Below are 25,877 nucleotides of genomic sequence, written 5' to 3'. Positions count from 1 at the left end.
CCTTTATCCTGCACAAGTCACCTTGAGAAGTACAATCTAACCCTGAATTTATTTATGGTGACTATCAAGTATGACTATGAAAGGGATATATAGTACTGAAGAATGAATATGAAATACATTTTAGTTGAAGCGGTACATTATTACATAACCTCCCCTTTGTTATATAGCCTCTTGTAACCTGATAGAAGGCTGCAAGAACAAAAAGGGATGCACTTTAAGTAGAGGAAGGTTTTCTAAAAGTCAACTGCAACAAGAGTTCCCTGTTCAAGTATAAAGCCCAATTCAGTGCAGCCCCCTCTTCCAAAATCTCAGTGGCATGGCTTCTGAATAAAAAGCACATCTAAGTATTAATCTTCTGGGGAAGAAAAAGGGGAGAGAAGAAGAAAGAGAAACTCACAAAAATAGAAAAGTTTTTGCATGAATTTTAAAAAAATCTGCATTTCTCTTTCCTCATGTGCGCTCGTATCGGAGGGAAACATGCCTAGGTGAGAACTACACACCTGCACTGTCATGTGCCTGGGGAAGAAATGAAATCAAGGGTCCATTTATTCAGAAATTTCAACACAATGTGAGTTGCCATAAAAGTCAGCAATACATTTTCCTAAACACTTATTTTAAATTATTCACAAATAGTACAGGTACTGATATTCATATTCTGCTGCATTGGGTGTGAGATAAATTCGAGTTACTCCCTAATTATCTAACTAACGACAATTCCCTAGACTGAATTTGTGATTCACAATGAGGGAAATACACCATGAAATGAAAATACAACTCTCATCTCACATTAAATTTACTGAAATCCAGGTGCCTGTTAAATATTTTTATGCTTTAAAGAGTATTATACAGTTGCATGAGCAGGGAGGATGGAAATGTTTTACTTTTTTTTTATTTTTCTAAATATCAATGATGATTACTTTAAAAATAATCCTTAAGGCATCAGTGATCTCTCTCATAGAAGATTCTTCTCACTCACGGTGGTTATAGGTGCTGTTTAACATCTTTGTTGGCAACATGGACAGCAGAATTGAGTGAACCCTCAGCAAATTTGCCGATTACACCAAGCTCTGTGGTGCGGCCAACATGCTGGAGGGAAGGGATGCCATCCAGAGGGACCTGGGCAGGCTCAGGAGTTGAGCCTGTGCAAACCTCATGAAGTTCAAGGCCAAGCGCAAGGTCCTGCACATGGATCAGGGCAATCCCAAGCACAAATATAGGCTGGGTGGAGAATGGATTGAGAGCAGCCCTGAGGAGAAGGACTTGGGGGTGTTGGTGGACAAGAAGCTCAATGTGACCTGGCAATGTGCACTCGCAGCCCAGAAAGCCAACCGCATCCTCACCTACCTGGCCAGCAGGGCGAGGGAGGTGATTCTGACCCTCTACTCTACTGTGTCCGGCTCTGGGAGTTCCCAACATAAGAAGGACATGGACCTGTTGAAGCGAGTCCATAGGAGGGCCACAAAGATGATCAGAGGGCTGGAGCACCTCTGCCATGAAGACAGGCTGAGAGAGCTGGGGTTGTTCAGCCTGGAGAAGAGAAGAGTCTCTCCAGGGAGATCTTATAATGACCTTCCGGTATTTAAAGGGGGCCTACAGGAAAGGTGGGGAGGGACTTTTTATTTGGGACTGTAGTGATAGGACGAGGGGTAAACTGAAAGAGGGAAGGTTTAGATTAGATATTAGGAAGAAATTCTTTACTGTGAGGGTGGTGAGACACTGGAACAGGTTGCCCAGAGAAGCTGTGGATGCCCCATCCCTGGAGGTGTTCAAGGCCAGGCTGGATGGGGCTTTGAGCAACCTGGTCTAGTGGGAGGTGTCCCTGCCCAGGGTAGGGGGTTGGAACTAGATGATCTTTAAGGTCCCTTCCAACCCAAACCATTCTATGATTCTAATTTAACACTTTACTGAAATGGTCATATTTCTGGCTTGGCAAGAAAAATGTCTGTTGTGCTTTTTACTGAATTACTTTGTAAAACAAACATATCAATAAATCATGTTCATCTATGTAGTCAGATTTTCTGAAGTGCAAAAGAAAATGAAAAGCATCAATTCTTTGTAGGTAGGTCAGACTGTGCGGCAGTCTGGATTAGAAATAAGAACGTTTTCTAAGATTTTCTCTTTAAAGTCCATTCCAAATATTCAAACATACAAATAAAATACCACATTTCTAAGCAATTTTTTTGTAACTTGCTGTAAAAATAGTGTGAGTCATGTTCTGAAATATTCTTCTTGCATGATTCCACCCTTCCAATTATTTCACAATTAAAGTAATTCTTTTCTTAGCTGCTTTGCACATTTTCCTCTTCTTTAATTCCCTGTGGTACTGTACCATACAACAGATGTGATTTCCATAGCTTTTTGCTCTACCTTTTTTTTTTTTTTTTTTAGGGAATTCAGTGAGATATCATTTGAGTGGGGTGCTAAATAGACAACCAGGTTATTTTACAGCCTCAACATTGCATTATGTTTTAAAAGCCTCTATGCAAAATGGCAAAATATGAACAATAACGGTCCCTGAAGGCTAGATAATGCCTTAAGGCTTAACTGTTAGCATCGTTCCTTGACTAGGTAGACTGAAGACAATTCTCAGTACAATTTCTATGAAAAAGGTCATTGTCTTTCTTGCAACAAGACCACACTATGGAGCACTGCAATGGGAGGACAGAGCAATAGCCTTACCTTCAGTACATACCATCCTGCTTCCTTTGGGACTGCAATTAAGCTTATGAATGGGCAGGGCTAGTAGCAGAGATGCAACCATGGCCCCTCCCTTCCTGCTGTACACCTGCAGCATGAGAGGCTGATTGGCAGAGTGATTATCTTCCTCAGCTGGTTATCAGCAGCTCACTTAATTGTGTACCAAACCAAATAAATTGTCACAGGTCACCAAGACCCCACAAGATGTAGGATAAAGACCCATTAAGCTTTGTTCTCCTACAGTGGTCTCACAAGGTGCCTGTTGGTTTTGAAGGAAACCTGAGAACCTGGAGGGGAAAATCAAAGTCACATAGACCAGCCCTGCCCTCACAGGCTACCTGAGCATGAAAGTGCTTTGTGAGGAGCTCCATTAATTTAAACAGAATTGTTTGATGAAAGTAACCACCAAATGAACAAGTGAGCAAATCAGACCTTAAATGAGTAACAAAGAATTCAACAGAATCCTGCTTTGTGTTTGGGTCACTACAAGTTTCCCTTAAATGTAGGCCTACCTAGTGCTTTCTTCTGGAGAATATTCTGGTCACTGTTGTCAGAGGCTGAAATAACTCCATGACAGGGAGCCTTTGAAATTCAGCGAGGTGGGAATGACCAGCTTCTTCAGCTGTGACCTAGGAGGGTCTGCTCTGCAATTGAAGCAGCAGTCTGAGCTGGTGAGGCACAAGGTGAAGGACTGGTACTTTAAATTGCTTGATTTGATATTTTCCTTAAATGAAATTTAACATGTAGACAATTACATAAGAGAATATCACATAGATCCTAAAGTCAAGTGCTCACCAGGTCAAAAATGCCTACTTGCCTGTGCAACTCCAGCCTCCTTGGTTGTTTGCAGTATAATGCTGTACTTAATTCCAAAACCAAATGCTATGATTTTCCTCAAGGAATAGATACAAAGCAGACTTTATTATCTGAATGGTAATTTCTTCTAATACGGGTATGTAATTCTGATATGCAGTGACCTATTACCCCACTGAAGAAATCTTTAGGTGGAGTGAGCCTTTTGCTTCAGATTTTATATCTGGTCTGCATTTTAGAAATTGTAATCAATAAGTGAACTTGCAAATTTAACCATTAATCAATGTGAATAATATATGTATCATGTATTAATTAGAGAGTCAAAACTTATAAGATTCCTTCATCATTGATCAAAATAAATTCTGATGAAGGAGACTTATGAATATTCTGAACAGCCGTATTCAATCTGTAATTGCATCACATACCACAATGAAAAAAAAAATATTAATTGTTACTGGAAAATGTAATTGGATGCAAGGATATAATAGTCAATTGGTGCTTGAGCAGGTGTAAGGGATTCAGGTGTAATTACTACCATGACAAATCAAATGCCAAGATCCATAAAAAAATAAATCTCAGAAGTAATTCTCATATGTGGAAAGGGAATAGTTTATCCACCCTTATAAAAAAAAAATCCAGTTAATAAAAACAGGTAGAAACTCTGAACAGAAAAGATCAAGATCTGCGATGGGAGTTAGTGGGGGAAGTAATAGCTGAGATGTACTTGCTGTCATAACCCAAGTACACTGCTAAAATTAACAAAATACCGCTCATAGCAAATTCTCATTTAATTATAATGAATCCTTTAGCATTAATGATCACTATTTCATCAACAGTGAAATAATTAAAACAACACTGATATGTGCATCATATTCACTGGCCTTGAAAGTTAACATGTTGACATTATTATAACTTGGCAAGAAACCAACTAAACTTCAGGCATAAAAGTGTAATGTGTGAGTAGTGGGAAAGGCAATAATTTGAAGTCGTCAGCTCTTTATGACATTGTGATAAGCTCAGAATAAATGGAAGTCGTCTGATTGTCATTAGTGAATGGACAATTTAGAAATTTTCATTGTGAAAATGGAGAATGAACAGCAGGTAAAACATTGATTCAGTTGCAGAATCTTAACATAAAAAGGACAATTTCATGTCAAAGTGTACTAAGAGATCTAGTTGTGCAATAACGAAGAATCTGCTGACAACATGAAACACGTGAAAAGCTTTCTCATACACTGGCTTTTCTGTAGTGGACAAAAGAATTCTCCCTACCACCACCAAAATAAGGTGTAGCTGCAATTCTAGTCTGGGAAACAGTCCATATTAGAGGACAAGGATCATAGCTCCCTAATAAGTTTTTTAGGTACTTTTCAATAAGTTCTTCCTTGCCTTACAGCCTGCAATGCTTATTTCTGTTTGATTCATAATAGTGTAGCACTGCATAAATCTCAGTTTGCTCTTTTATGATTTCCTCATTCCCATCTCCTAAGCACTATAGACAGTTCAAAATATGTATTTGTAGCCTAGCAGAGGAAACAAACCTCTTCCTTGCTCAAATGACTTAAATTATCTTAATTGGAGCACCACTTAAACGATTAACTGATTAGTCCACAACACACTAAAATGACACTTCTCGGAAGCGATCTATTGAGTCAGATTGCCTGCAGATTCAAGGAACGCTGCAACTTTTGATGTTGAGTGTATAACTCAGAGGCTCTCTTTGCAACCACAAGGAATAAAAGCTGTTGTTCTAAGGAAAAATGAGGCATCAGCGTACAAAGTAAGAACCAGGGCAATAGTGATGGGTTGCCTACTGTGTTGACTGTTGGGGGAACACAAGACATCCAGCTAATTTTTCCTAAATCAGCTTAATGTAGGAAAAAAATTTCTGCAAAATTAGCACAAATCCCAGCGCCCCTAACAGTAATGTCCTACTACAGGCAGCTCACGCTGGAAAGGATACAGCCCTTGGTGCTGCACTTTGAGGTGTAACGTCACGTACACAAATTGTCCCTGGAGTTCAATGGATCTGCTAACGTAAGTGAAGTTATTCCTCTCTCTAGCAGGATATGGGCCGTGGAGTTTAGACAGCCAATTCTGCTTTTCTGGCTGGCTAACCAAGCAGACGATGGGAGCGTGCCACTGAATATAAAGAGAACTCAGCTGATAAAGAAGCTGCTGTTAGACGGCAAAGCTGCCTCCTATGAAAAATACCATACCAGTTTGACACTTTTTAAAAGGCTAAATTACAAACAAAACTATATGCTAGTAAAAAAGGTGGGGGACAAACCGTGGAGCCAAAAAGAGCTTCAGAACTCCCTGGAATCTGGCCAGGATTTCACCCAAGGATTCAGACTGCAACAGAGCAGGAAAAGCTGAAAGATGTGGGTTCACAGATAAGCCCTTCCCTCACCTCTGGATGCTCATTCCGATTCCTTCCTTTTGGCTAGCACTTGCTCTCTCTTTTAGCCCAATTGGTCAAATTAAGGAGCTAATCTGGAAAGAAAGGAAGATAGAAAATCAGCATTTAGCATCACTTTCAGTAGTAGTGTTCCAACAATTTGCCCTATTATATCAATCCAGATTAGGAAACTTCCTCCTTAAGGTAACAGTTTGGTTCAAGAGACATTAGCTGTTCTGCTCTAGGTGTTTTAAAATGTGATCCAAGCAACAGCTTTTTAGTCATTCACAAATTATAACACAAATATAATTGCCAAAAAGCCATGGCTTAGACCCATAGCTTATGCAGAACATTTCTCTGATAATGCATGGTTCATTAATATCAGGTATAACTCATAGGCCCTGTTCAGCGTTCATCAGTTTTTTTGTTGGAATACATTTTACCATGATATTATACTTTCATAAAAGCACAAAATTGCATAACAACATCCAGGCTGTGCTGTATTTATAAAGTGTGACTGTTGCTTCTAGTGAAACGCACGTGGATCTACACTGAATCACAGCTGTAGCAGAGTATAGTAAATTCTGTTTTCTGCAACAATTGACATTGCCTGTGCTTTGTTTGCAGTGTGATGTGTGATCAAAGAGCAAGTGCTAAGCAAAGGCTATGGAAGGCTAGGAATTTGACCAGGTTTGGCAAATTAGCAAGGTTCATGTGTTAACTAAAGCTGTGCTGAATCCTTTGTCTTCGGTCACACTCAGTGCTCCCCTCATATCAGACTCCTCGTTTTCTAAACGAGGAAGCAAATCACTGGCTGGACTATAATGATCTGTGTTTGTTCCCATACAGAAATGGACTATGTTCTCTCTGTTATGCACAACTTTTCTTTCAGTGTTTTAGAATTCAAAGATTGCATGCATACTTGCATTTATTCATACCCCCGTAAGCCTTCCTACCTTTGGTTTTTTGTTTAGGTTTGTTTGGTTGGTTTTTTGTTTTCTTAAATCAAGGATATTCTTAATTTTACATGTAATTCACCAAGAACCAAATTCTGAACTTTTCAGATTAGCAAAGTCACTTGGACGGCAACAGAAAGCAAGATTAGCCATATACTGCCTCAGGCTCAATTTTAAGGCTGGGTATATCTTTAGGAGTTTGATAAATTAAGTTCTCAATGTATCTATAGTCTCCTTTTAAAAAAGGTAGGTATTTATTTCTTTTTGTAATAGATTTATATTCAAGTCAATCTATTTCTAGAGTTAAAGGGCTATCATTATGGCTTCTAATTTATTCACACTTTCTTTATACGGCCTGTGTTGGTAGTGGGATCTGAAGAAAACCCTGCTGCTATTCTTACAGATTTGGGGTTTGAAAGTGAAGAGGGGAGGAGCACATTAGTTTGCAGCCATGTGTTATAGGGAATGCCATTGTCGGTATCAGATTGCCCCACAGTTCACCCCAGCAGGGACTCTTCGGTGCATAATCCAAGAGGCCAAAATGATCTCCTCTGACCACAAGAAGAGACCTTCAGAGCTGGAAGGTCTCCACGCTTGGGATTTAACATGGAACTTGGAGTTGATAAATTCCAATGCAGAATGCCAAGACCACGTTTGCAAAAGAGGAAATAAGACTGAACCTAGAGCTTGTTTAGTTTTGTGCCATGGGAGACAGTGATCTGCTTGGATCCTTAGAAAGCAATTTAATACCTGCAAGTTCAGTCTTCCATACAACACCAGCTTTGTCATCTTTTGCACAGAGTCATAGGATCACTGAGGTTAGAAGGAACCTCTGGAGATCATCTAGTCTAAACTCCTTACTCCAAGCAGGTCACCTATAGCACATTGCTCAGGATCATGTTCAGACAACTTTGAGTACCTCCAAGGATGGAGACTCTACAACATCTTTGGGCAACCTGTTCAGTGGTTAGTTACTCTCACAGTAAGACAGGGGTTTTAGTGTGTTTAAATGGAATATTCTGTGTATCAATTTGTGCCCTTTCCCTTTTGTCCTTTCACTAGCTATCACTGAGAAAAGTCTAGTCGGGTCTTCTTTACTGCCTCAGGTATTGATGCACATGGATAAGATGCTCCCTGAGCTTTCTCCTCTCCAGGTAGAATAGTCCTAGCTCTCTCAGCCTTTCCTCATATTTCAAAATCTCCAGGCCCTTAGTCATCTTTGTGGCACTTCACAGGACTTGCTCCAGTATGTTCACGTCTCTCTTTTACTACAGGGGAGCCCAGCACTGAACACAGCTCAACCTGCTGGCAGTACCCTCCTTATGGCAACCCAGGAGGCTGTTGGCCTTCTTTGCCACAACAGCAGGTTGCTGGCTCAGTTTCTTGTCTACCAGGACCCTAAGTTAATTCTCTGCAGAGCTGCTTTCCAGCTTGTACTGGCACATGGACTTATTCTTCCTCTGATGCAGGAATTTGCATTTCCCTTTGTTGAACTTCACGAGGTTCCTCTCTAGCCATTTCTCCAACCTGTCAAGATTCTTTTGAATGGCAACACAACCCTGCGGTGTATCAGCCACTCCTCCCAGTTTCGTATTGTTTATGAGCTTGCTGAGGGTGCACTCCATCACATCACCCAGGTCAAGATTTTAAACAGTATTTGACTCAGTATCAACCCCTGGGTAAATAATAAGTGATTGTCTTCTAAGTGAACTTTGAGCTACTGATCACAATCCTCTGAGTCTGTCAGTTCAGCCACTTTTCAGTACACTTCACCTCTTCATCAGTTTTTCTATTAGGATGTTCTAGGAGATAGTGTCAAAAGCCTTACTGAAGCTATATAAACAATACTGAGTGCTGTTCCCTTCTCCACAAAGCTAGCCTTCTAATCACAGAAGAGTATCAGGTTGGTCAATCATGAATTCCCCTTCTTAAGTCAACGCTCACCTCTCCCAGTCACGGTCTTGTCCTTAAGATGTTTGAAAATGCCTTCCAGGGTTATTTACTCCATTACCTTCCCAAGAATCAAGGTAAAGATGACTGGCCCGTAGTTCACCAGATGCTCCTCCTTGCCCTCTTTGAAGGTGGGATTAATATTTGCTTTCTTCCAGTCCTCAGGAACTACCTCAAATCACTGTGATTTTTTCAAAGGTAATTGAGAGTGGCCTCACAGTGACATCAGACTCCCTCAGCACTTATGGGTGCATCTCATCACAGAATCACAGAGTGATAGGGGTTGGAAGGGACCTCTGGAGATCACCTAGTCCAATCCCCCTGACAAAGCAGGGTCACCTAGAGCAGGTTGAACAGGAACACGTCCAGGCGGGTTTTGAATGCCTCCATGGAGACCTGTGGACTTGTGTATGTCCTGTTTAAATGTCCCTATTCTGATCTTCTTCCATCAAGGCTAAGTCTTCCTTGCCCAACTTTCCCACAGAACTTGAGGGCCTGTGACTCCTGAAGGTAGGTCTTACCAACAAAGACCAATGCAAGGGAGGCTTTGAGTTCCTCAGCCTTCTCCATGTCCTCGGTCACCAGGGTTCCTGTGCCTTTCAACAGCAGGCCCATGTTTTCCCTAGTCTTCCTTTTGCTGCTGGAATAGCTACAGAAGTCCTTCATTTTACCTTTCATCTCCATCATTAGATTTGACTCCAGGTGGACTTTTGGTTTCTCGTGGCTCTCTGCATACTCAGACAATGTCTCTATATTCCTTCCAGGTCACCTCGCCCTGCTTCCATCTCCTGTATACTTCCTTTTTATATTTCAGTTTAGCCAGCACCAACTTGTTCATCCATATAGGCCTCGTGCCGCCTTGGCTTGACTTGTTGCAAGCTTAGTTGGCTTTTCTTGAGCTTGGAGGGAGAGATCCTTGTAAATCAACAAGATGTCCTGGACCCCTTTTCTCTCCAGGACCATCTATCAAGGGACTCTTTCAAGCATATCTCTCAGCAGTCTGGGGCTGAGTATGAGTTAGCACTGTGCAGAGATCAGAGTCAGGGCCAGTCTGTTTTCTTGAAGTCCAGGGCTGAAATCCTGCTTTTTGCCTTGTTCCCTCTTCTCAGGACACTGAACAGCATCATCTCATGGTCAGGGCACTCAGGGCTTGCACGTCCCCAACCCGTCCACCCTTGTTTTTAAGTATGTGCATCTCCCCTTGTTGGCTCCTCCATCAGGAAGTTGTCCTCAATGCACTTCAGAAGCCTCCTGTATTCGTTTTTCTTTTTTTTTTTTAATTTTTTCTTTTGCGCTGTCTCTTACCGTGAGGTGTGAAAGTACTCTCAGCTTTCATAAATAGCAGGGTGACCAGATGGACCTAGTTTTTAAATATTCCCAGTACCACCTGGTCACTGGCTCATTAGTGGACGCTTGTTCTAGTGTATTAATGCTGTCAGACTTTTTTTTTTTTTTAAATAGAAACATTGACCACTATGCACAGCCAACAGCAAAAGCAGTTGAACTCCACCTGTAATGCAGCAGGAAGCATGCTTGAGTCTAAACCCCCATCACCGTCACTTCTGCAGACACTAACCTGTTTAGTGTCGGGTGGCTGTGGTAGAAAGGAAGAACAGAAAGGGATTTTGAAGGATAATGTGTTCCATCAGAAAGGTTTAGCAGCAATACGCCAAGCCACAACTTAGGAGAATTTTCATGGCCAGTTCTGACTATCTCAAAATATTAACAATTGACTTGAGGGGGGAGAGAGGGGTGCAGCAGTTAAATAAGTCGCTCTGCACGAAACAGTAATCCTCATAAAACTCAGTCAGTTGGCACTTGCCACTCATGCCCAGTATTAGCAAAAAATGATACTGTTCTTTAGAAGGCGGAAGAGACATTGAATTCTTCCGCTTTAATAATTTATACCAGGGTCTCAAAAGATCTCCAAAGAAACTGAAAGCAGAGTTGCTTTTCAATATTTAAAATGTTATGAATATTCATCTTTCGCTTTTACTGTGGCTGCTATCCACCACACATGCAACGGACGACTGTTCAAAATGTTTTCCATGCTGGATCTAGTTAAATGCTTCTCTTCTCCCATATGATTTGTCAACTCTGCAAATATTACTCAGGTCCCCTGTTTACTTCGTATCTGTACATAAAGCATACTGTTGAAAATAAATCCTTACTCTTTACAACCTAATTTTTGGATTAAATTATCCTGGAAAAATATACTATATTATAGACTGTTTTCTGCATGGCTATTAATCCCTCAGCATTCCATAAGAGCATAAAAATGCTCCTTGATACTAGTGAAATGTTCAGAAAAAATATTCTAACGTAAGAAAAAACACTTTCCAATAGAACAATAGCTATCTTTGGACAATTGCTAATAAGAAAGCATTATTTTGCCCTCCAAGCATATTTTGTCTGCATACATTTTTGCATCCATGAAGGAGGAAATATATAAAGAGACAAGCAGAACAGGCTGTTTCTTCACCAATGTCTTCATCCTTATTTTTAGCTTAGGATGTTGCCTTGCTTTATACTACAACATTCTCTCTGAAGGGGAAGTAATGAAAAGGAAGTCAAATCCACCTGGTGGCTCCAGGAGGTGTTATTTGCAGTGTTCTAATAAATCAGTAAATCTCTTAATAAGCAAATACCCTGAATAGATACATAAGAAATGTAGTGGTCATAGAACTGAGATTGGATTCTGTCAGTACACGCTCAAAAGCTACTGATATACAGCTCTAGAGAAAAGCAGGGAGCAATGCCCAAATAACACAAGCACGTACCTACCAGTGTGTTTGAACAACCATGTCCAGGCTCTCGCCAGAAGCATCCCAGTGTGAATCCCATGTTTCATGGGTTTCAAACTACCAGCGCCACTTCAAGGGAGGGCTGTTTGTTTTGGAGCAGTGGTAAGGAAATCGTAAGCTTTGAAGTGGCAATAAGAGCCAGGCCCACAGATCACCCAATATATTGCTCAATACGCAGTGTGTGTGCTGTTCCTAGGCTTTTCCCTGGGAACAGTGTCCATGACAGTTTTGTCGTAGCACTGGAGTTCACTGAGAGTGTTGTACTTCAATGTGAGTCTCTTGCACCGAAAAGGGAGATTTTCCCTCACCTGATATAATACATATTTTGCATCACCTCAGTACCTAAGAATTTACTGTGGGAGAGCAAGGGCAAAATCACCCAGTTTGATTACATGAAGATATGCAATAGCAAGGCTCTTCTACTGCCTCTTGTTAATTGACAGAAGTCATGGTACACATGCCAGGGATGTTGTGCTGATTCAGAGAGGCAAGTAGAGTTTGTTATCCACTCTTTTGGGGTACAAGCAAGTAGGATTTAAGCAGCCATCTTACACAGAAAATCCTAGGAAAGCCAGTCTTGTGGTGAAGCCTGGGCCCAGATGTTAGTGTTTTCAATCTAAATTGCCAATAAAGCCAAAACACTTAGGGCTATAGCTTGGACTATGGACATAGGGACATTCATCTCAGAAGTCCAAAGTGACAGAGCAAGTAGCAACAGGCATATGGGAAGTTCCAATCAAATACAAAGAAATGTTTTTATGCCATGAGGGTGGTGACAGAGAAACGGTGACCCAGGGAGGCTGGGCGATCTCCATTCTTGCTCAACACTTGACTGGACAAAGCCTTACACAACTTGATGTGATGTGGCTGTGTTTTGAGCAGGGGATTTGACAGGATGACCTCCAGAGACCCTTTCCAATGCAAATTATTACAACTCTACTGTATTTAGCTATTCGCAACACAGATTGCTCACACACTGTCCTGGCCTTCCCAGGTATTCCTGAAGAGCATTACATAGCTCCACCCTAGATCCACCAGAACGAGGAGCCCCAAATCCCTTCTGATAAGCAAAATTACTTCCATCTTCCATGGATGTGGAAGTACATTTATGTGTTTGTCATGTGAAGCTGCTGCTACACACGACAAGAAAGGGCCATCCCTGAAATACTTATAGCCTTTCCATGGAAAGGCTTGGAACTCAGAACACTCATTTTAAAACAAACAAAAAACCAAAACCAAACTCACATCCTACTAACAGTATATACATTTGGGGTTGTTTCCGAGTGAGCGTTGTTTCCCCATCTACTCCCACTGATGAACCAAGCTCTCTGGTAGGAGGTTTCTTATGTTCCACATCAACTGGTGGTTAATGTATACCCTGCAGCAATATGTTTTATAACCTTCTGGAAACATGAAACATTGCCGAATGTAATATGAATACACAAGGACATTCTCATTATATAAGTAGAAAACCCTGTTAAACTCTCACCAAACTAAGGAATATTTTCTTTCCAATATATTGTTTGTTTTCTTTGGGAAACTCTGTCCTTAATAAAAAAGCGCCTTCGTAGAGGCTGTAATGGGTTGCTTAAAAACAAGCAAACAAAAACAAACAAACAAAAAACCCACACGCAAATCCTGAGAGAAAAGCCACGAGGGGAATTAAACAATTGCGCTGTCAAAACATTAAAAAAAAAAATACAACGTGTGCTATATTTAAATTAACTTTAATAAGAAGTACAAAAAGATAATGTTAAGCAATATTTTGCATGTGGTTAATAAATATTCTTCAACAGCAAGCAGTGACACATTCAAACATAAATCCAGTTATTTCTTTTACATTTTAGAAAAGTAACAACTTTTTCCAGTTAAAACAAGGTCACAAATTACAGAATATTATCATCCTCTTTAATTATTTATAACTATGAAACCTACTAAATTAGTGAACTGTCACCCAGAAGATTTTATATGACGTTGATGTTCAAGGTTAAGTATACTTACATTTATCATGCAGTTTCTTACTGTGCATATTTGGTTGGTGTTTAATTTTCTTTGAAATTATTGGTTTCGTTCTTCCTGTTTCCTTATTTCTTGTTAATATACTGGAAGCATCTGTTTTCAAACTCCTATACATTTTCACACCTAAGTGACTCACTAAAGTAGATCTGTCATCCAATGCATAAATGCTCTCCGACTCCAGCCCAGCTGAGAAATTGCTAACAATGTCTGAATCAGACTCCATGTTATTTTTATGATTTTTTTTAATCAATTATAACAAGATTTAGTGTAATCACTTCCATTAAAATTAAAATGCCTTCAAGTGTTTCCTAGTAAAGTGAGTATTTGGAGGGGAGAGGGTGAAGGAGTGCTGTTTAGGAACTGATTTTTTAGCAGTTTATAGATACGGTGCGTATTGTACATATGTATTCTAATAGATGTAAAGTACTACGTTGCATTCCGTGCTAATGCTAAGCTACAGTAGCCTATAAACTGATAAATTCAGCCAAAATGAACATCTAATAAAGAATATCAAAAGCAGCTGATCAAAGTAATATCTTGTTCCATTCTCTATTTCCATCCATCCTCAAGAGCATAGGTAGATGGATGAAGTACTGGTAAACAAATATAACACTTCAACCTGTTGAAGCTCACCTCTTTGAATATTAGATGAATGAAAGCACTTAGTGCAATCATTAAAAACCTTGAATGCATAAAGCATGCTCCAGGCCACTTGATCGAGTGAAGTATTCACAACATTATGTAAGGAATTAAAATCTGAAAGCAAAATATAACTTCTAAATCATCCAACGATAAAAATATATTCATATATATTTATGTAGACACCGACACTAGAGGAAGAGTATACATCATCTTGCATATTTTAAAACATCCTCCAAATTCCTTTTTGTGAGTGTTATCACCTACTGCTAACTCATAGCACTTTCACAATATTCTTAAAAGGCATTAATATATACCAGGAATGAAACACACACCAAGTCCTATATTTCAGTATGGTTGGCTCTTCTTTCAAGGGCTTATTTTCATGGGTTAAAGAACTAAGCACCTCTAGCCAAAGGAGAGTCCAGGTATACTCTCAGGTGCGCTCCCCTTCTGTAAAAAAGTCCTTACTGGCTTCAGTGACATAGATGAATATCCTGAGGATCCTAATCAGTTTTATTTTAAATTCGGTGCAAGTTTTGCCCTGACCTCAGTCAGAGAGGTCAAGCCCTCAAAGTTTAGCTTCTTCCAGTAAGATGTAACCACAGACTGCAAAACATGAGCTCAAGGATTCAGCTAGAGAGATCCAAATCTAGAAAATTAAATGGTTTAAAGTAGAGGAAAACAAAATTTTTACGTGATTAACACCTGCCATTCATTGAAATAGACTTGTGAGCCTTTAGCTTCTACTACTAAAGGTCTAAAGTGACAAATCACTCACTGATTCTCAGATGGCTGGAATGAATTAACAATTGGATTCAATTAATTGTTAATTGGTTGTTAGGGAGTTTGGGTTATCTACAGAAATGAAGCAGAGGAGGTCTCCTTTACTAAAACAAAAATCAATGAGAAGGTAATGTTAAAGAGATACTTGAAGTTATATTGGAAACTGATAGCATCCTCACAGAAGGTATGTTCTTGTTGGGAAGAGGCGGAAGGAATCCTAAAACTCTGCTTTCTAAAGAACCGCTCCCTTTACTGGAGGCTGAGGTGTGAGCTGACTTTCACATAAATTCACTGAATTACTTCCATGTTTCCAAGTCTATACGACAAAAACTTTAGATATGACATCAAATTATATCACACTTAAAGATTCTATTTAGACGGTTTTAGACACTTGTACATTTATCATGCTGGTTTTTTAGAATGAGGCTATTTAACTTCCTCGGCTCATTTTAAAATATTTTCTTCCTCTGCTTTAAAACCCATTGCATTGCTTTCTATATTTTAGTGTTATGTGCCTCCACATAATGGGGCATTGACTGATGATAGCTTCATATCCATACTGAAATCATCTTTCATGCAAATTTGTTAGGAATGGAAATGTTCAGAAGCATAGACTTCATCCATTTTGTGAAAGGCCAAGGCAAAAACTTGTGCACCACTACTAAGCTTTCAGAATCGGAATGAGAGGTATGGAGGATGGATGCTGACTGTCTGTGCTTAAGTGAAAGTCACACCTCTTAAGGAAACAAAACCTGGCATTAAGAAAGTTCTACTTAATTCCTGAAGCTTCTTTCCTCCCTCCACCCTAGAAGGCCCATGCGGCAGGAAGCACAGGACATTGCAAGGTTTTCACAAAGCAGTCAGCAGAAGCCTCTTAGTTTCAAAGGCACAATTCACGTCCCTCAAGTTGAGCAGAACTATACAAGAAATATTCCAATTCATGTGCTCTAAAAGTTACTTTCCTGCAACTTACATATGGTACTGAAGGCTCAGAACTAAAACTGAAACAAAAATACACATTACCTCCTTCAATGGCTTCTTCCTCGATCATCTCACAATCCACTGACACAGTAACAAAACCATTTTCTTCTTCTCTTTCCCCTTTTACTCCCCCGTACATCCCTACCTCCTCCCAGCTGCTTCTGGTTGCTTTCACACAGACAGTTTATGGTCATCCCACTTTTAAAGTGTCACCACCACATATTTAATCTATAATCACCCGGAAGGGAAGGTGATCCAGTAAGGGTCCTGTTTGCTGTCTAGTGAAGCTCTTTCATGCTCTCTCCCATGACTATACAGACAGACTAGCTCCGTAATTTAGCACAATGTTCGGTGGTATGAGTAGTCTCCCAAGCTAAAGCTCCTATCTCAGAACATCTATCACAATAATTTTTTTAAAGATGCTCAACAACGCAGCAGTTACAAATTGAATTAACCCCGGTATGGAAGGTGAAGTTAATTTCATTGGCTACAACATAATTGAGAAGTTTGGAAGCCATTCTTTTAAAAGCAATCTGTTAAGAAGGCTCCAGCAGACAACCCTGGCTGTCAAACCCTGCTGATCTCTATATTCTTCATGCTGATTTATAAATTACTGTTAAATTACTGACCACATGAATCCAGAAGTAAATGCCCCAGTACTGCACTGGAAACCTATCTCATAAACCTCCTTCAGAATTATGGTAATTCCAATCCAAGTTTACCACAGTATTATATCATTGTATTTACTGTATTAATTTCTTAAGTCACATAAAATACGATACCCTGACCCAACAATAATGTGGGGAAATTAGCATGTCAACAAAAAATGTCACCAGCAGATCACATGTGCAAGTCTTTGATAGCGAAGTAACTTGCATTTGCTCACTCATGCTCTCTCTCTCTGCTTTAAGTATTTAAGACCAGCAAGTTTTACTCAAATTGAATGAAACTTGTAGGTATTTGGCACATAAATTTGTGAGACAAGTTTTAAAATCCCAGACAAAAATCCTATACTGTTAATGAAAAGAAGGCCTAACTTCCTATTCTGGTGTTCCTTGTATGATGCTTGCGTTCACGTAAATGTTTACATTCAAATTCACTTATCCAGTTGTCAGTCTTACAATCTGCAACGTATGTGTGGTCAGTTTACTCACTATAAATGTTTCAGCAGCAAAACAATAGAGCAGACTTCTCCTTCTCTCAGAAGGAGTTTGCTTTAACACAGACCAAGGCAACTAAATGTAAAAGTGAAACTTTTCTGTAGCGTACACACTCAAAAGCCTTGCTGCTGCCCACAGTAACTGCATGTGAATATTTAAAATGTATTATTTTTCACTGAGTGGATTTATATAGTATGCCTATTTTTCTATATTAGTGTGATAAATGTATCTTTAGCCTGTGATAAACATCTGCTATTTTGTCTGACTGACTCTAAGCATAACACAAGCATAGAGAAAATGGTCACTGAATGAAAAACTAATTGCACCCAATAAAAGCAGTAGCAGCAGAGCTGACTAATGTGAGGCAGCATCAGGCTTCTTGTGCAAACTGAAGATATGCTCTTCGCATGCAGCTCTGAATTACACACGTGTTATCTTCCACAGAAAAGGTCTTGTTGGAGAAGACTTGTAGCGTTAAAAACATTTGAGGGATCCCGTTATGGAATGAGGATGCAAAATTCTTCCTTATCAGGTAATCCAACAAGCCTCTGAGCACACTCATGTTTGCAGTGGGGAGAGTTCTGACTACACAATGTTGTGCATGGGGCAACACACAACATTGATGAAACATTGTGAAGGGTTTGGAGCACCTGGGATGTGGCCAAGGGTGAAACACAAACCTCTGCTTCTCATACCCCGCTCCAGTGAGGTTCGGAGAGTCCCTAGATCTTGCTGACGTGAAAGGAAGGTAAGAACTCCCACTAGGTCACAGGAAGGAGACCTCAGCTACAGAAAACATAATCGAGCCGCTCAAGTTCAAGAGCAATTTAGCATGGGCCTCCATTAAATTATACAGTCAGAGCCCTTTGCCAAAAACAGAGTTAAAAGTGAAGGGATTTTTCTACAGTTCTAATATTTACAATTATTTGTACATATGTACATATTTATATATTTATTCATACCTGGACAACGTGACGTTAAAGGGATAATTTATAATTTACAAATGAAACATTTTAAAAATGTATAATTATACCATGAAAGAAACTTTTTTTTATTGCTTGCCTTCCAGCCTTATGCTCCTAATCACACTATTGCACACATCTCCATGTTACATGGAAGATCTACATTTATATATAAATATATATGAAAATAAGGATATTTTTATTTTAATGTTCTGAGTAAAGTGCTCATTTTTTAACTCCTGTTGATGAGAAAGGTTTAATCTGACGGTTTAATTAGAGGGACTTCAAGGGATACACAACTTGTCTGTGCTTCTCCCTTTCCTTTATGACTTACGAAATATCTTTTTACTGATGTCAACTCTGTCTTAACTCTTAAATCTATTTCATAGTATGTATTTGTGACCTTGGCATCTATACTGTCACACAAAGTACGAAACAGAATCACATTAAAAGCAAAGAAAAAGCAAGAAAATAAAACAGCGAATGAAAGCAGTGTTTCTTTTTGTTGTTTTTAGCACATTTCCATGTCTTAAGATACTCTTTTATTTGATTTTAGAAATATTTGTACAACTTTGTTAAACTCTGAACATACCTATTTTATGCACTATACTCAAGTACTGTACAAAACTGCAATAAATGACACTATACGACTACATATGTCTCTACTAGAAGACATCATCATAAAGGTGTATCTTTTTTTAAAGGTCAACTAATAACTGCTAATGTATGTGTGAATCAAAGTATTTTTGATTGGCCGAGTATACTAAATTCTAAATACAGTACACAATTATTACTTATGTCATGATTTACCAGGCCTTTAGGGTCATAAAGAATCTTTGCAAAGGCTCAGATGAAAAACAATTTTACTGATCAGTATTAAATGTTCATATAAAATTGCAAATGGCAGCTCCAATTTTGTTGTATTTGTGTATATGAAATACAGTTGATACCTACTGATGATGCATGACCTTTTATTAAAAAAATAACATTCAAATCTTAGCAAAACCATTTCTAGTATACAAAGTTGTTGTAAAGTTATGTCAGCGAAATGTAAAGTTGCAATTTACAAAAGCAGCAGTAAGTTTTATTATATGGAAAATTTCCTGAACTTAAATCATGGTTCTTGTTTCCTTTGAAAACAATGCTTTCTGGGACAAATACAAGTAAATATTTTAATGGCAAGTTTTAGGATAACATTATGCAAGGAAAAAGAGTGTGTTATATTACTAATATACTTAACCCTGAAAAATTTCTGAGTGCTTTTATGAACCTGACAATAATCCAATTAAGAACAAAAGCAAAAAGCAAAAAAAAATCCAACTTTGCTGAACCAAACAACCTGGCTTAGCAACATCAAATAAATAAAACAGTGAAAAGAATAAGAGTTTCACTAGCGGAAGTTGGTTGATATTGGAAATTTGATTAACACTTGCTTTTCCCTGAAATCAATTATAAGAGTTTATTAACAACTTCAAACAGGACAGAAGTAAGAAACTCATGGCTTTTGCCATACAGTAGTCTTTACTACCTCTTCAGCCTAACTAGTATCCAGAATGTTTGTGAACAGCAGAACTGTACGACCTCTGTACTCTGTTATGTACATGGGTACTGCTATTGTATGAAACAATTACACCTTTTTAAAAAAATCACTTTTTTAAATGACAGTTTATTTCATTAAAGTAGAATTAGTTACTTTATAGAAAAATATTTTAACTTTAAATTAAAAAAATACTGTTCCTAAATAATTATGTAGGACCGTATCTTCATTTCATTGTACGGAGAGAATATATTTCTGTATATTTGAATGCTAGTTTAACAGAACTCCCCTGGGTATAACTTTTTAAAGAGCTGGCTATATTTGCCATGGGTGCTATCTGTTTACAGACCCATGAATTAACACTGTGTCCCTCCTTTGGAGATACACAGATAAGACATCTATATACACTCTGTACATAATGGTTCACAGATTAGCAGTTATTAGTCGTACTGTACATAGCGAACAACCTATCTGATTAGAATGATGCTTTAAGTCCTCAGTGCAATTCAGCTTTTAGGTTGATGGCGCAAAGCCAAGTAAGACAGGCTCCCTGTTTAAATATGTAGCCCAATACACTAAATTGAACGTACCAAATAAGACTGGAAACACTATTCTAGACATTCTGTCAATTTTGCTAACACTGTTGAATGTCTTCTTTGCTTCCTGTGGCTTCGCTTCTGGTTTTGCCTTGTTGGGTTCTGCAGTTGTAGCACTCTTGGAGATGGTTGGTAGCACTGAGTCCTTGGTAATATTTGGAGCATAGTTGGCAACAGCCACTGCATAGGCATTGTTTTTCTTAATGACAGACGCTTTTTCTTTTTTCTATTGGAAGACAGCACGAAGTTAAATATTTAATGTATATTTGCCAGAATAGACTCAATAAAACATCATTTCAAATGTAAAAGAAACAAATGAATATGTGTGAGTATATTAAAATAAATACCAGGAATACCATACTGATAAATTCAAATATAGAGAGAGACACTTCCAGTCTATACAAAAAGGAGGTACAGGTAACATAAGAATGCTCTAAAAACATGGCCTATTGCACCATCAAATACCCTACTGAAGTTATATACGGAAAGGTCTGTTATGGGGATTGTAAGGATAACTGGAAAAGATTGGTCTTTCTCTAGGTGCTTGGTAGCTGGCTTCTTCTGCTTTGTATCTGGCTCCTTACAGCAGAACTACAAGGTCTTTAAAATCTTCTCTGTTAAGAGAACTAGAAGGAGTGAATGGGTAGACTGGAAAAAAAAAAGATTACCCGGCATTATAATAAAATGAAAATTAGGCCATCTTTCCCACATAAATCTCACATCACTATTATTTGAACATCTCATAACGTAACGCAAATAAATAAAGGAATTTCAGTAATGGTCTACATTTTTTAAATATTCTAAAGAAATATGTGTGTGTTTACATGTATATATATACATAGACACACGCACAGAGGTCAGAAAGAGATTGCAATTAAGAGAAAGAAGGACTCCCGTCTGGTAGTTGCAGAACTGAGCTGAGAACTAGCACAAGAACTATTTCTGTTTTTCAGAAAATATTGCCTAAAAAATGCATAACAGTGATGGCAATGGGCATTAGAACCCAAAAAATAACAGAAGAAAAGTGGGATGGAATGACAAGAATTTACTGAATTTTCAGCAAAGGGAAATTTAAGTCCTGCACCTGGGGAGGAGTAACCCCATGCACCAGTACAGGTTGGGGCTGATGGGCTGGGAACCAGCTTTGCAGAAAAAGCCTAGGGTGTCCTGATGGACACCAAGTTGAACACAAGCCAGCTGTGTGCCCTCACAGCAAAGGTGGCCAACAGCCTCTTGGGCTGCATTACAAGGATTGTTGGCAGCAGGCCACGCAAGGTGATCATTCCCCTCAACTCAGCCCCGGTGAGACACATCCGGAGTCCTGGGGCCAGTACTGGGCTTCCCAGTTTAAGAGAGACATGGACATAATGGAATGAGTCCAGTGAAGGACCACAAAGATGATTGCCCCAAAGATGTTGATATGCCCCAAATACCTTGTCTCAGGAGACGGTGTCATGTAAAAAGAAAATCTGAGATTGGGTGGGAATTCAGCATTGCTCCTTATTGACTGGAGTGTGAAAAAGGGCTGATGAAATATGTAGCTTCTCCCTGTACCTGCTTTCCTGAGACAAATTCCATGTTGACAGCACTTAGATGGGAATTTCCATATAACACGAACACAGATAACTGTCACTGAGCAAACATATTTCACTTTATTTGGTGAAGAGTAAACGTGGGTTTAGATGCGCAGATGTATTTGGCAAAAATAAGAGCAAATTACCAAATCGAATTACCAGAGGAACACTCTGATCTATAATTCCTTCCTTTCAGACACACTTAGTGTGTTTTTAAAAGGTATCTGTAACACCATTAATGAGAACTGCATACTAAAGTTGAACCATATTTTTGTATGTGAAATGATGAATATGTTAAAAGTTTAGCTTTTTGTTAAGTAATTTTGAAGAAAATAGAGAACTGGACATGTCAACGCTATGTAAATCTTAAAATGGAATGGCTAATTTTGTCATTCCTAGGGAAGGAATACTACCTAGCTGTTAAACAGCTGCCACTTCTAAGATCATGCGACAACACTGTTATATTAATTTAAAGGAACAGGCAAAGGGCAACCAGAGAGTTTATAAGGGCTCCCTACATTACTACAATGCCAGGGCAATGTGCCAGTCTGAAAAGCTTCACTCATGACACGCTGATAAACTTTCAGTGATTCAGTATCTACTTCCAGCATGCGGGAACACATCCCACAGCTATGGATAGGATAGTTCACGCCCTTCTGGAAGCCACAGGGAATTATAAACAATGTACTCTTTTCATCTCATTTTTCTTTACCATTAACTGAACGCTTTCCTTCTTTATGCATTGTGCTTTATGCATTCAAAGTGCTGAGAAACCATCGGTTAATTAAACTTTGCTTCATGTCTACTATTGTCATCTAGGAAGGAAATAATACTCTATCCTATTTTAAAGAGAACTACAGAAATCAGAGTATTCTTTGTTAGAAGAAATCCTTTTCCATTGGTAGAATCAGGGATTGGGATAGGACAGAATTGTACAATAAAGTGAGTCAGTCAAAACAAGAAGTCAGCTTTAACGTTTGTTCTGTGTTATTAAAATTATAAACTCCAAAGCTTCACACAAATTTAGGCATATCACCAGTTCATTTTGTTCACGAAATAAGAAATTCTATCAGGTTGAAATTTCTTCATGTTATCACACCTGTGCTACTATCAATACCAGAAAATTAAGGCACGACTGTGTTTTTGCGCACTCAGAGCATCAATACATCACAGGTGAAGAATTACTCAAAATTTTGTACAGCTGCTATTGAAATTAATTCAAAAATGTATGTCTACATATCATTAGGGATAAATTTCAGAATACTGAAAATGTTCAAAACTTCTAGATTTTGTTATTAATAGTTTTTACATATATGGGCATTCAGTTGTTTTTCTGATCCTTAGACACTAGGAAAATTAATATACATATCTTTCTGTAATCTTTTTCTTATTTCCAACTCAATTGGATTAAATAACAATAAAGTGAAAAACCAATATAATCTGGATTAAATTTTCTGAATAACCAGATAAATCGTTGTATCTGAGGAGTCAAGAAACAAGTCAGACAGTTCCCAACATAAAAAAACCAATGTGCTTGAAAACTAAATCTGGATCATCGAGACTAAGTGAGATTAACTACATCACGGCAGATATATTTTTGTTCAGGACAGAAAATACATCTACATTCTTTTGATTTAAAGCATCATGTGTTATGTTTTTATGTAGCTAATTTTATCAAAATAATGTATTACAGCTGTTTCAGTGCAATTGGCTGGAAATAGGGCTATTTCCTTAGGACTTACCTTATCGTTCACTACACTTTTTCCATCCCAGGCCCATCCTCGTTTTGTGAAATAATTTACAGTCGCAAATTCAATTAATGCAGAGAACACAAACGCATAACAAACAGCAATAAACCAATCCATAGCTGTTGCATATGCTACTTTGGGGAGTGAATTTCGAGCACTGATGCTCAGTGTTGTCATTGTCAACACAGTTGTTACTCCTGCAAGGGGACAAAAGAAAAACAGAACATCAACAATTTTGCTTGGATTTTGAATGTTAACAAAAATACAACCCAAAAATTATTATGGTATATTTGTGAAACATAATGGAAAATTTGCTTATCTAAGTTGGTAACAAATTTCCAGTACCATGTTAAAGTCTGCATCTGGAGTTTTCTTTGAAATATTCTAGTCTGATTTTGTTGTCTAAACTTCCCCGTTTTAATCAGCTGAAGATTTTACTTACAGAAGATAGATAGCATTTTATAATTTTTTTTTTTTTATCTATCAGGACAGGTGAGGGACAAAATTAACAAGTCCTTAATGGAATCATAATATTTTGCAGCATTACAGTAATAACGATTAATATGTTAATGGTTGGTGTCTGGCTTCACTGCAGTGGCTGCAGGTCTGGCACCCATCTTTACTGACAGTATCACACAAATTGACCTTTGTTATTAGAAATAATGATTTTATTTTTCTTTTTGAGTAGCTGTTTCACTAACTATCCTTTGACATAGTTGAAGACATAAACAATTTAAGTTTTCATTCAGGTAACGAGGATTTTTTCTAGAACAGCATATTGGTTTGAAAAGTTAGATTATTATAACCGTGTATTATGTATCAGAAAACTAGACTTAATGATCCAGGGAGATTGTTCTTTCACTGTGGCAGTTATTAAAAGCACTCTACAGTACTTTGTACATAATGAAGACCCAGTAGGAAGCCAGGAATTATACTAAAAAAAAAAAAAATCAGAAAAAAGATACATGGGAGGAAAGGAAGAGAAGTACGTTTTTCCGAATCAGTTTTAGCAAGCAGAAACCCACAGCCACAAATGCAGACTCCATTCCTTAAGTAAATCAGTTCTCCCACCTCGGGCTGAATCACACTTAGACAAACTAAACTATTCCCTTTGTGGCAGGCCATTAAATACGTCTCCAGAATGAAAAGCAACGCAAAGTGATACACTTCGCACAGATCTGCAAACCTACACTCCATTATGACAGGCAAAAGAGGCGCCATGGCAGAAATATTAATAGCAGCACATCACAGCTTCAACAACTACACACTCATAAAATTGTTGTGAGAGGATTCCCAAGGGAAAGTCAAGTCGCTCTCCCTCAGCCGGATCCTCCGCTGTCAGCAACCTGCCACCCGGGTTCTGCAGGATCGACCTCGCTCAAATTTTCCTTCTGCTACAAGCGAAGCGTTTTTAACCACCGAGTGAAAGGGAAGAGAGGCAGTAGTTACACCTACGCACACCTCTTCAGGCTTTGCAATTTCCATCCCTCCTGTAAAGAATCTCCATCTCTGGGGGCGCTACAAAGGATGCCCGAGCAAAGCTAAGCAGCCTCAGCCTGAGCGCTACTCTCCCTTGATGCGCTTCCAAAGGCCTGGGTGGCAGGGAAAACAAGGCACAGAAACATCCCGCTGAGTCACACACCTTAGCAAACATAATTCTCTCATTGCTGTTTTTCAGCCTCCATAAATGAAAGAAGTGGATTTGGTCGTGACTCTGTTGGGGGCTACTAGCCTATACAATGAAAAGGAAGCAGCTATCATACTATACTGTATGGAAATGTCCAGGCAATGTATTTTGTAAAGAACTTGCTCTCTCTTAACACTTACACAACATATGGCTTAATTATTTTCAGCACCTCAGGGAAAAGGCAGTCTATCTTACCTTTAAAATTATCACATGCAAATTTTAACACCGGTCCTGAGCTGCAGATAAATCATTTTAATTACACAGAAGTATCAGTAAAGTGATTGTTTCTCAGAGATATGGTGACCTTATCCACATGTAAATATATACAGTTGTTAAGGTACTCTTCTGTTTAAATCCTACCTTTTAGAATAAACTAATCTTCTGGAAGCCCCATTGGCTTCTTCAGAAATCTAATTTAAGATTAACTGCTGACCTTTTCTAGTCTCAATTAAAACATCACAAATTTACATCTTGTATCTTGCTACCGGTTGACAATTTCTCTAAAAAGTTCAGCAAGCTATACAACTTCGTGACCCAATTTCTAGTCTCAATTAAAACATCACAAAT

General features: G+C 38.6%; 1 protein-coding gene across 1 annotated transcript in view; it reads right to left on the bottom strand.

Moving 5' to 3' along the window:
- Nucleotides 1–20,218: 20,218 nt before the first annotated feature.
- Nucleotides 20,219–25,877, bottom strand: part of GABRA2 (gamma-aminobutyric acid type A receptor subunit alpha2) — a 56,262-nt gene continuing 50,603 nt past the window's right edge. Inside the window, exons 8-9 of the mRNA XM_054202868.1 lie at nt 23,618–23,820; nt 20,219–20,527 (exon numbers count right to left, since the gene is read on the bottom strand). Of these exons, the coding sequence (XP_054058843.1) occupies nt 20,219–20,527; nt 23,618–23,820 (512 nt within the window). The remainder of the gene's footprint in view (nt 20,528–23,617; nt 23,821–25,877) is intronic.

The sequence above is a fragment of the Rissa tridactyla genome, chromosome 5 (genome assembly GCF_028500815.1).
Source record: "Rissa tridactyla isolate bRisTri1 chromosome 5, bRisTri1.patW.cur.20221130, whole genome shotgun sequence".
Taxonomy (NCBI): domain Eukaryota; kingdom Metazoa; phylum Chordata; class Aves; order Charadriiformes; family Laridae; genus Rissa; species Rissa tridactyla.
This window is presented reverse-complemented; position numbering and strand designations above follow the sequence as displayed.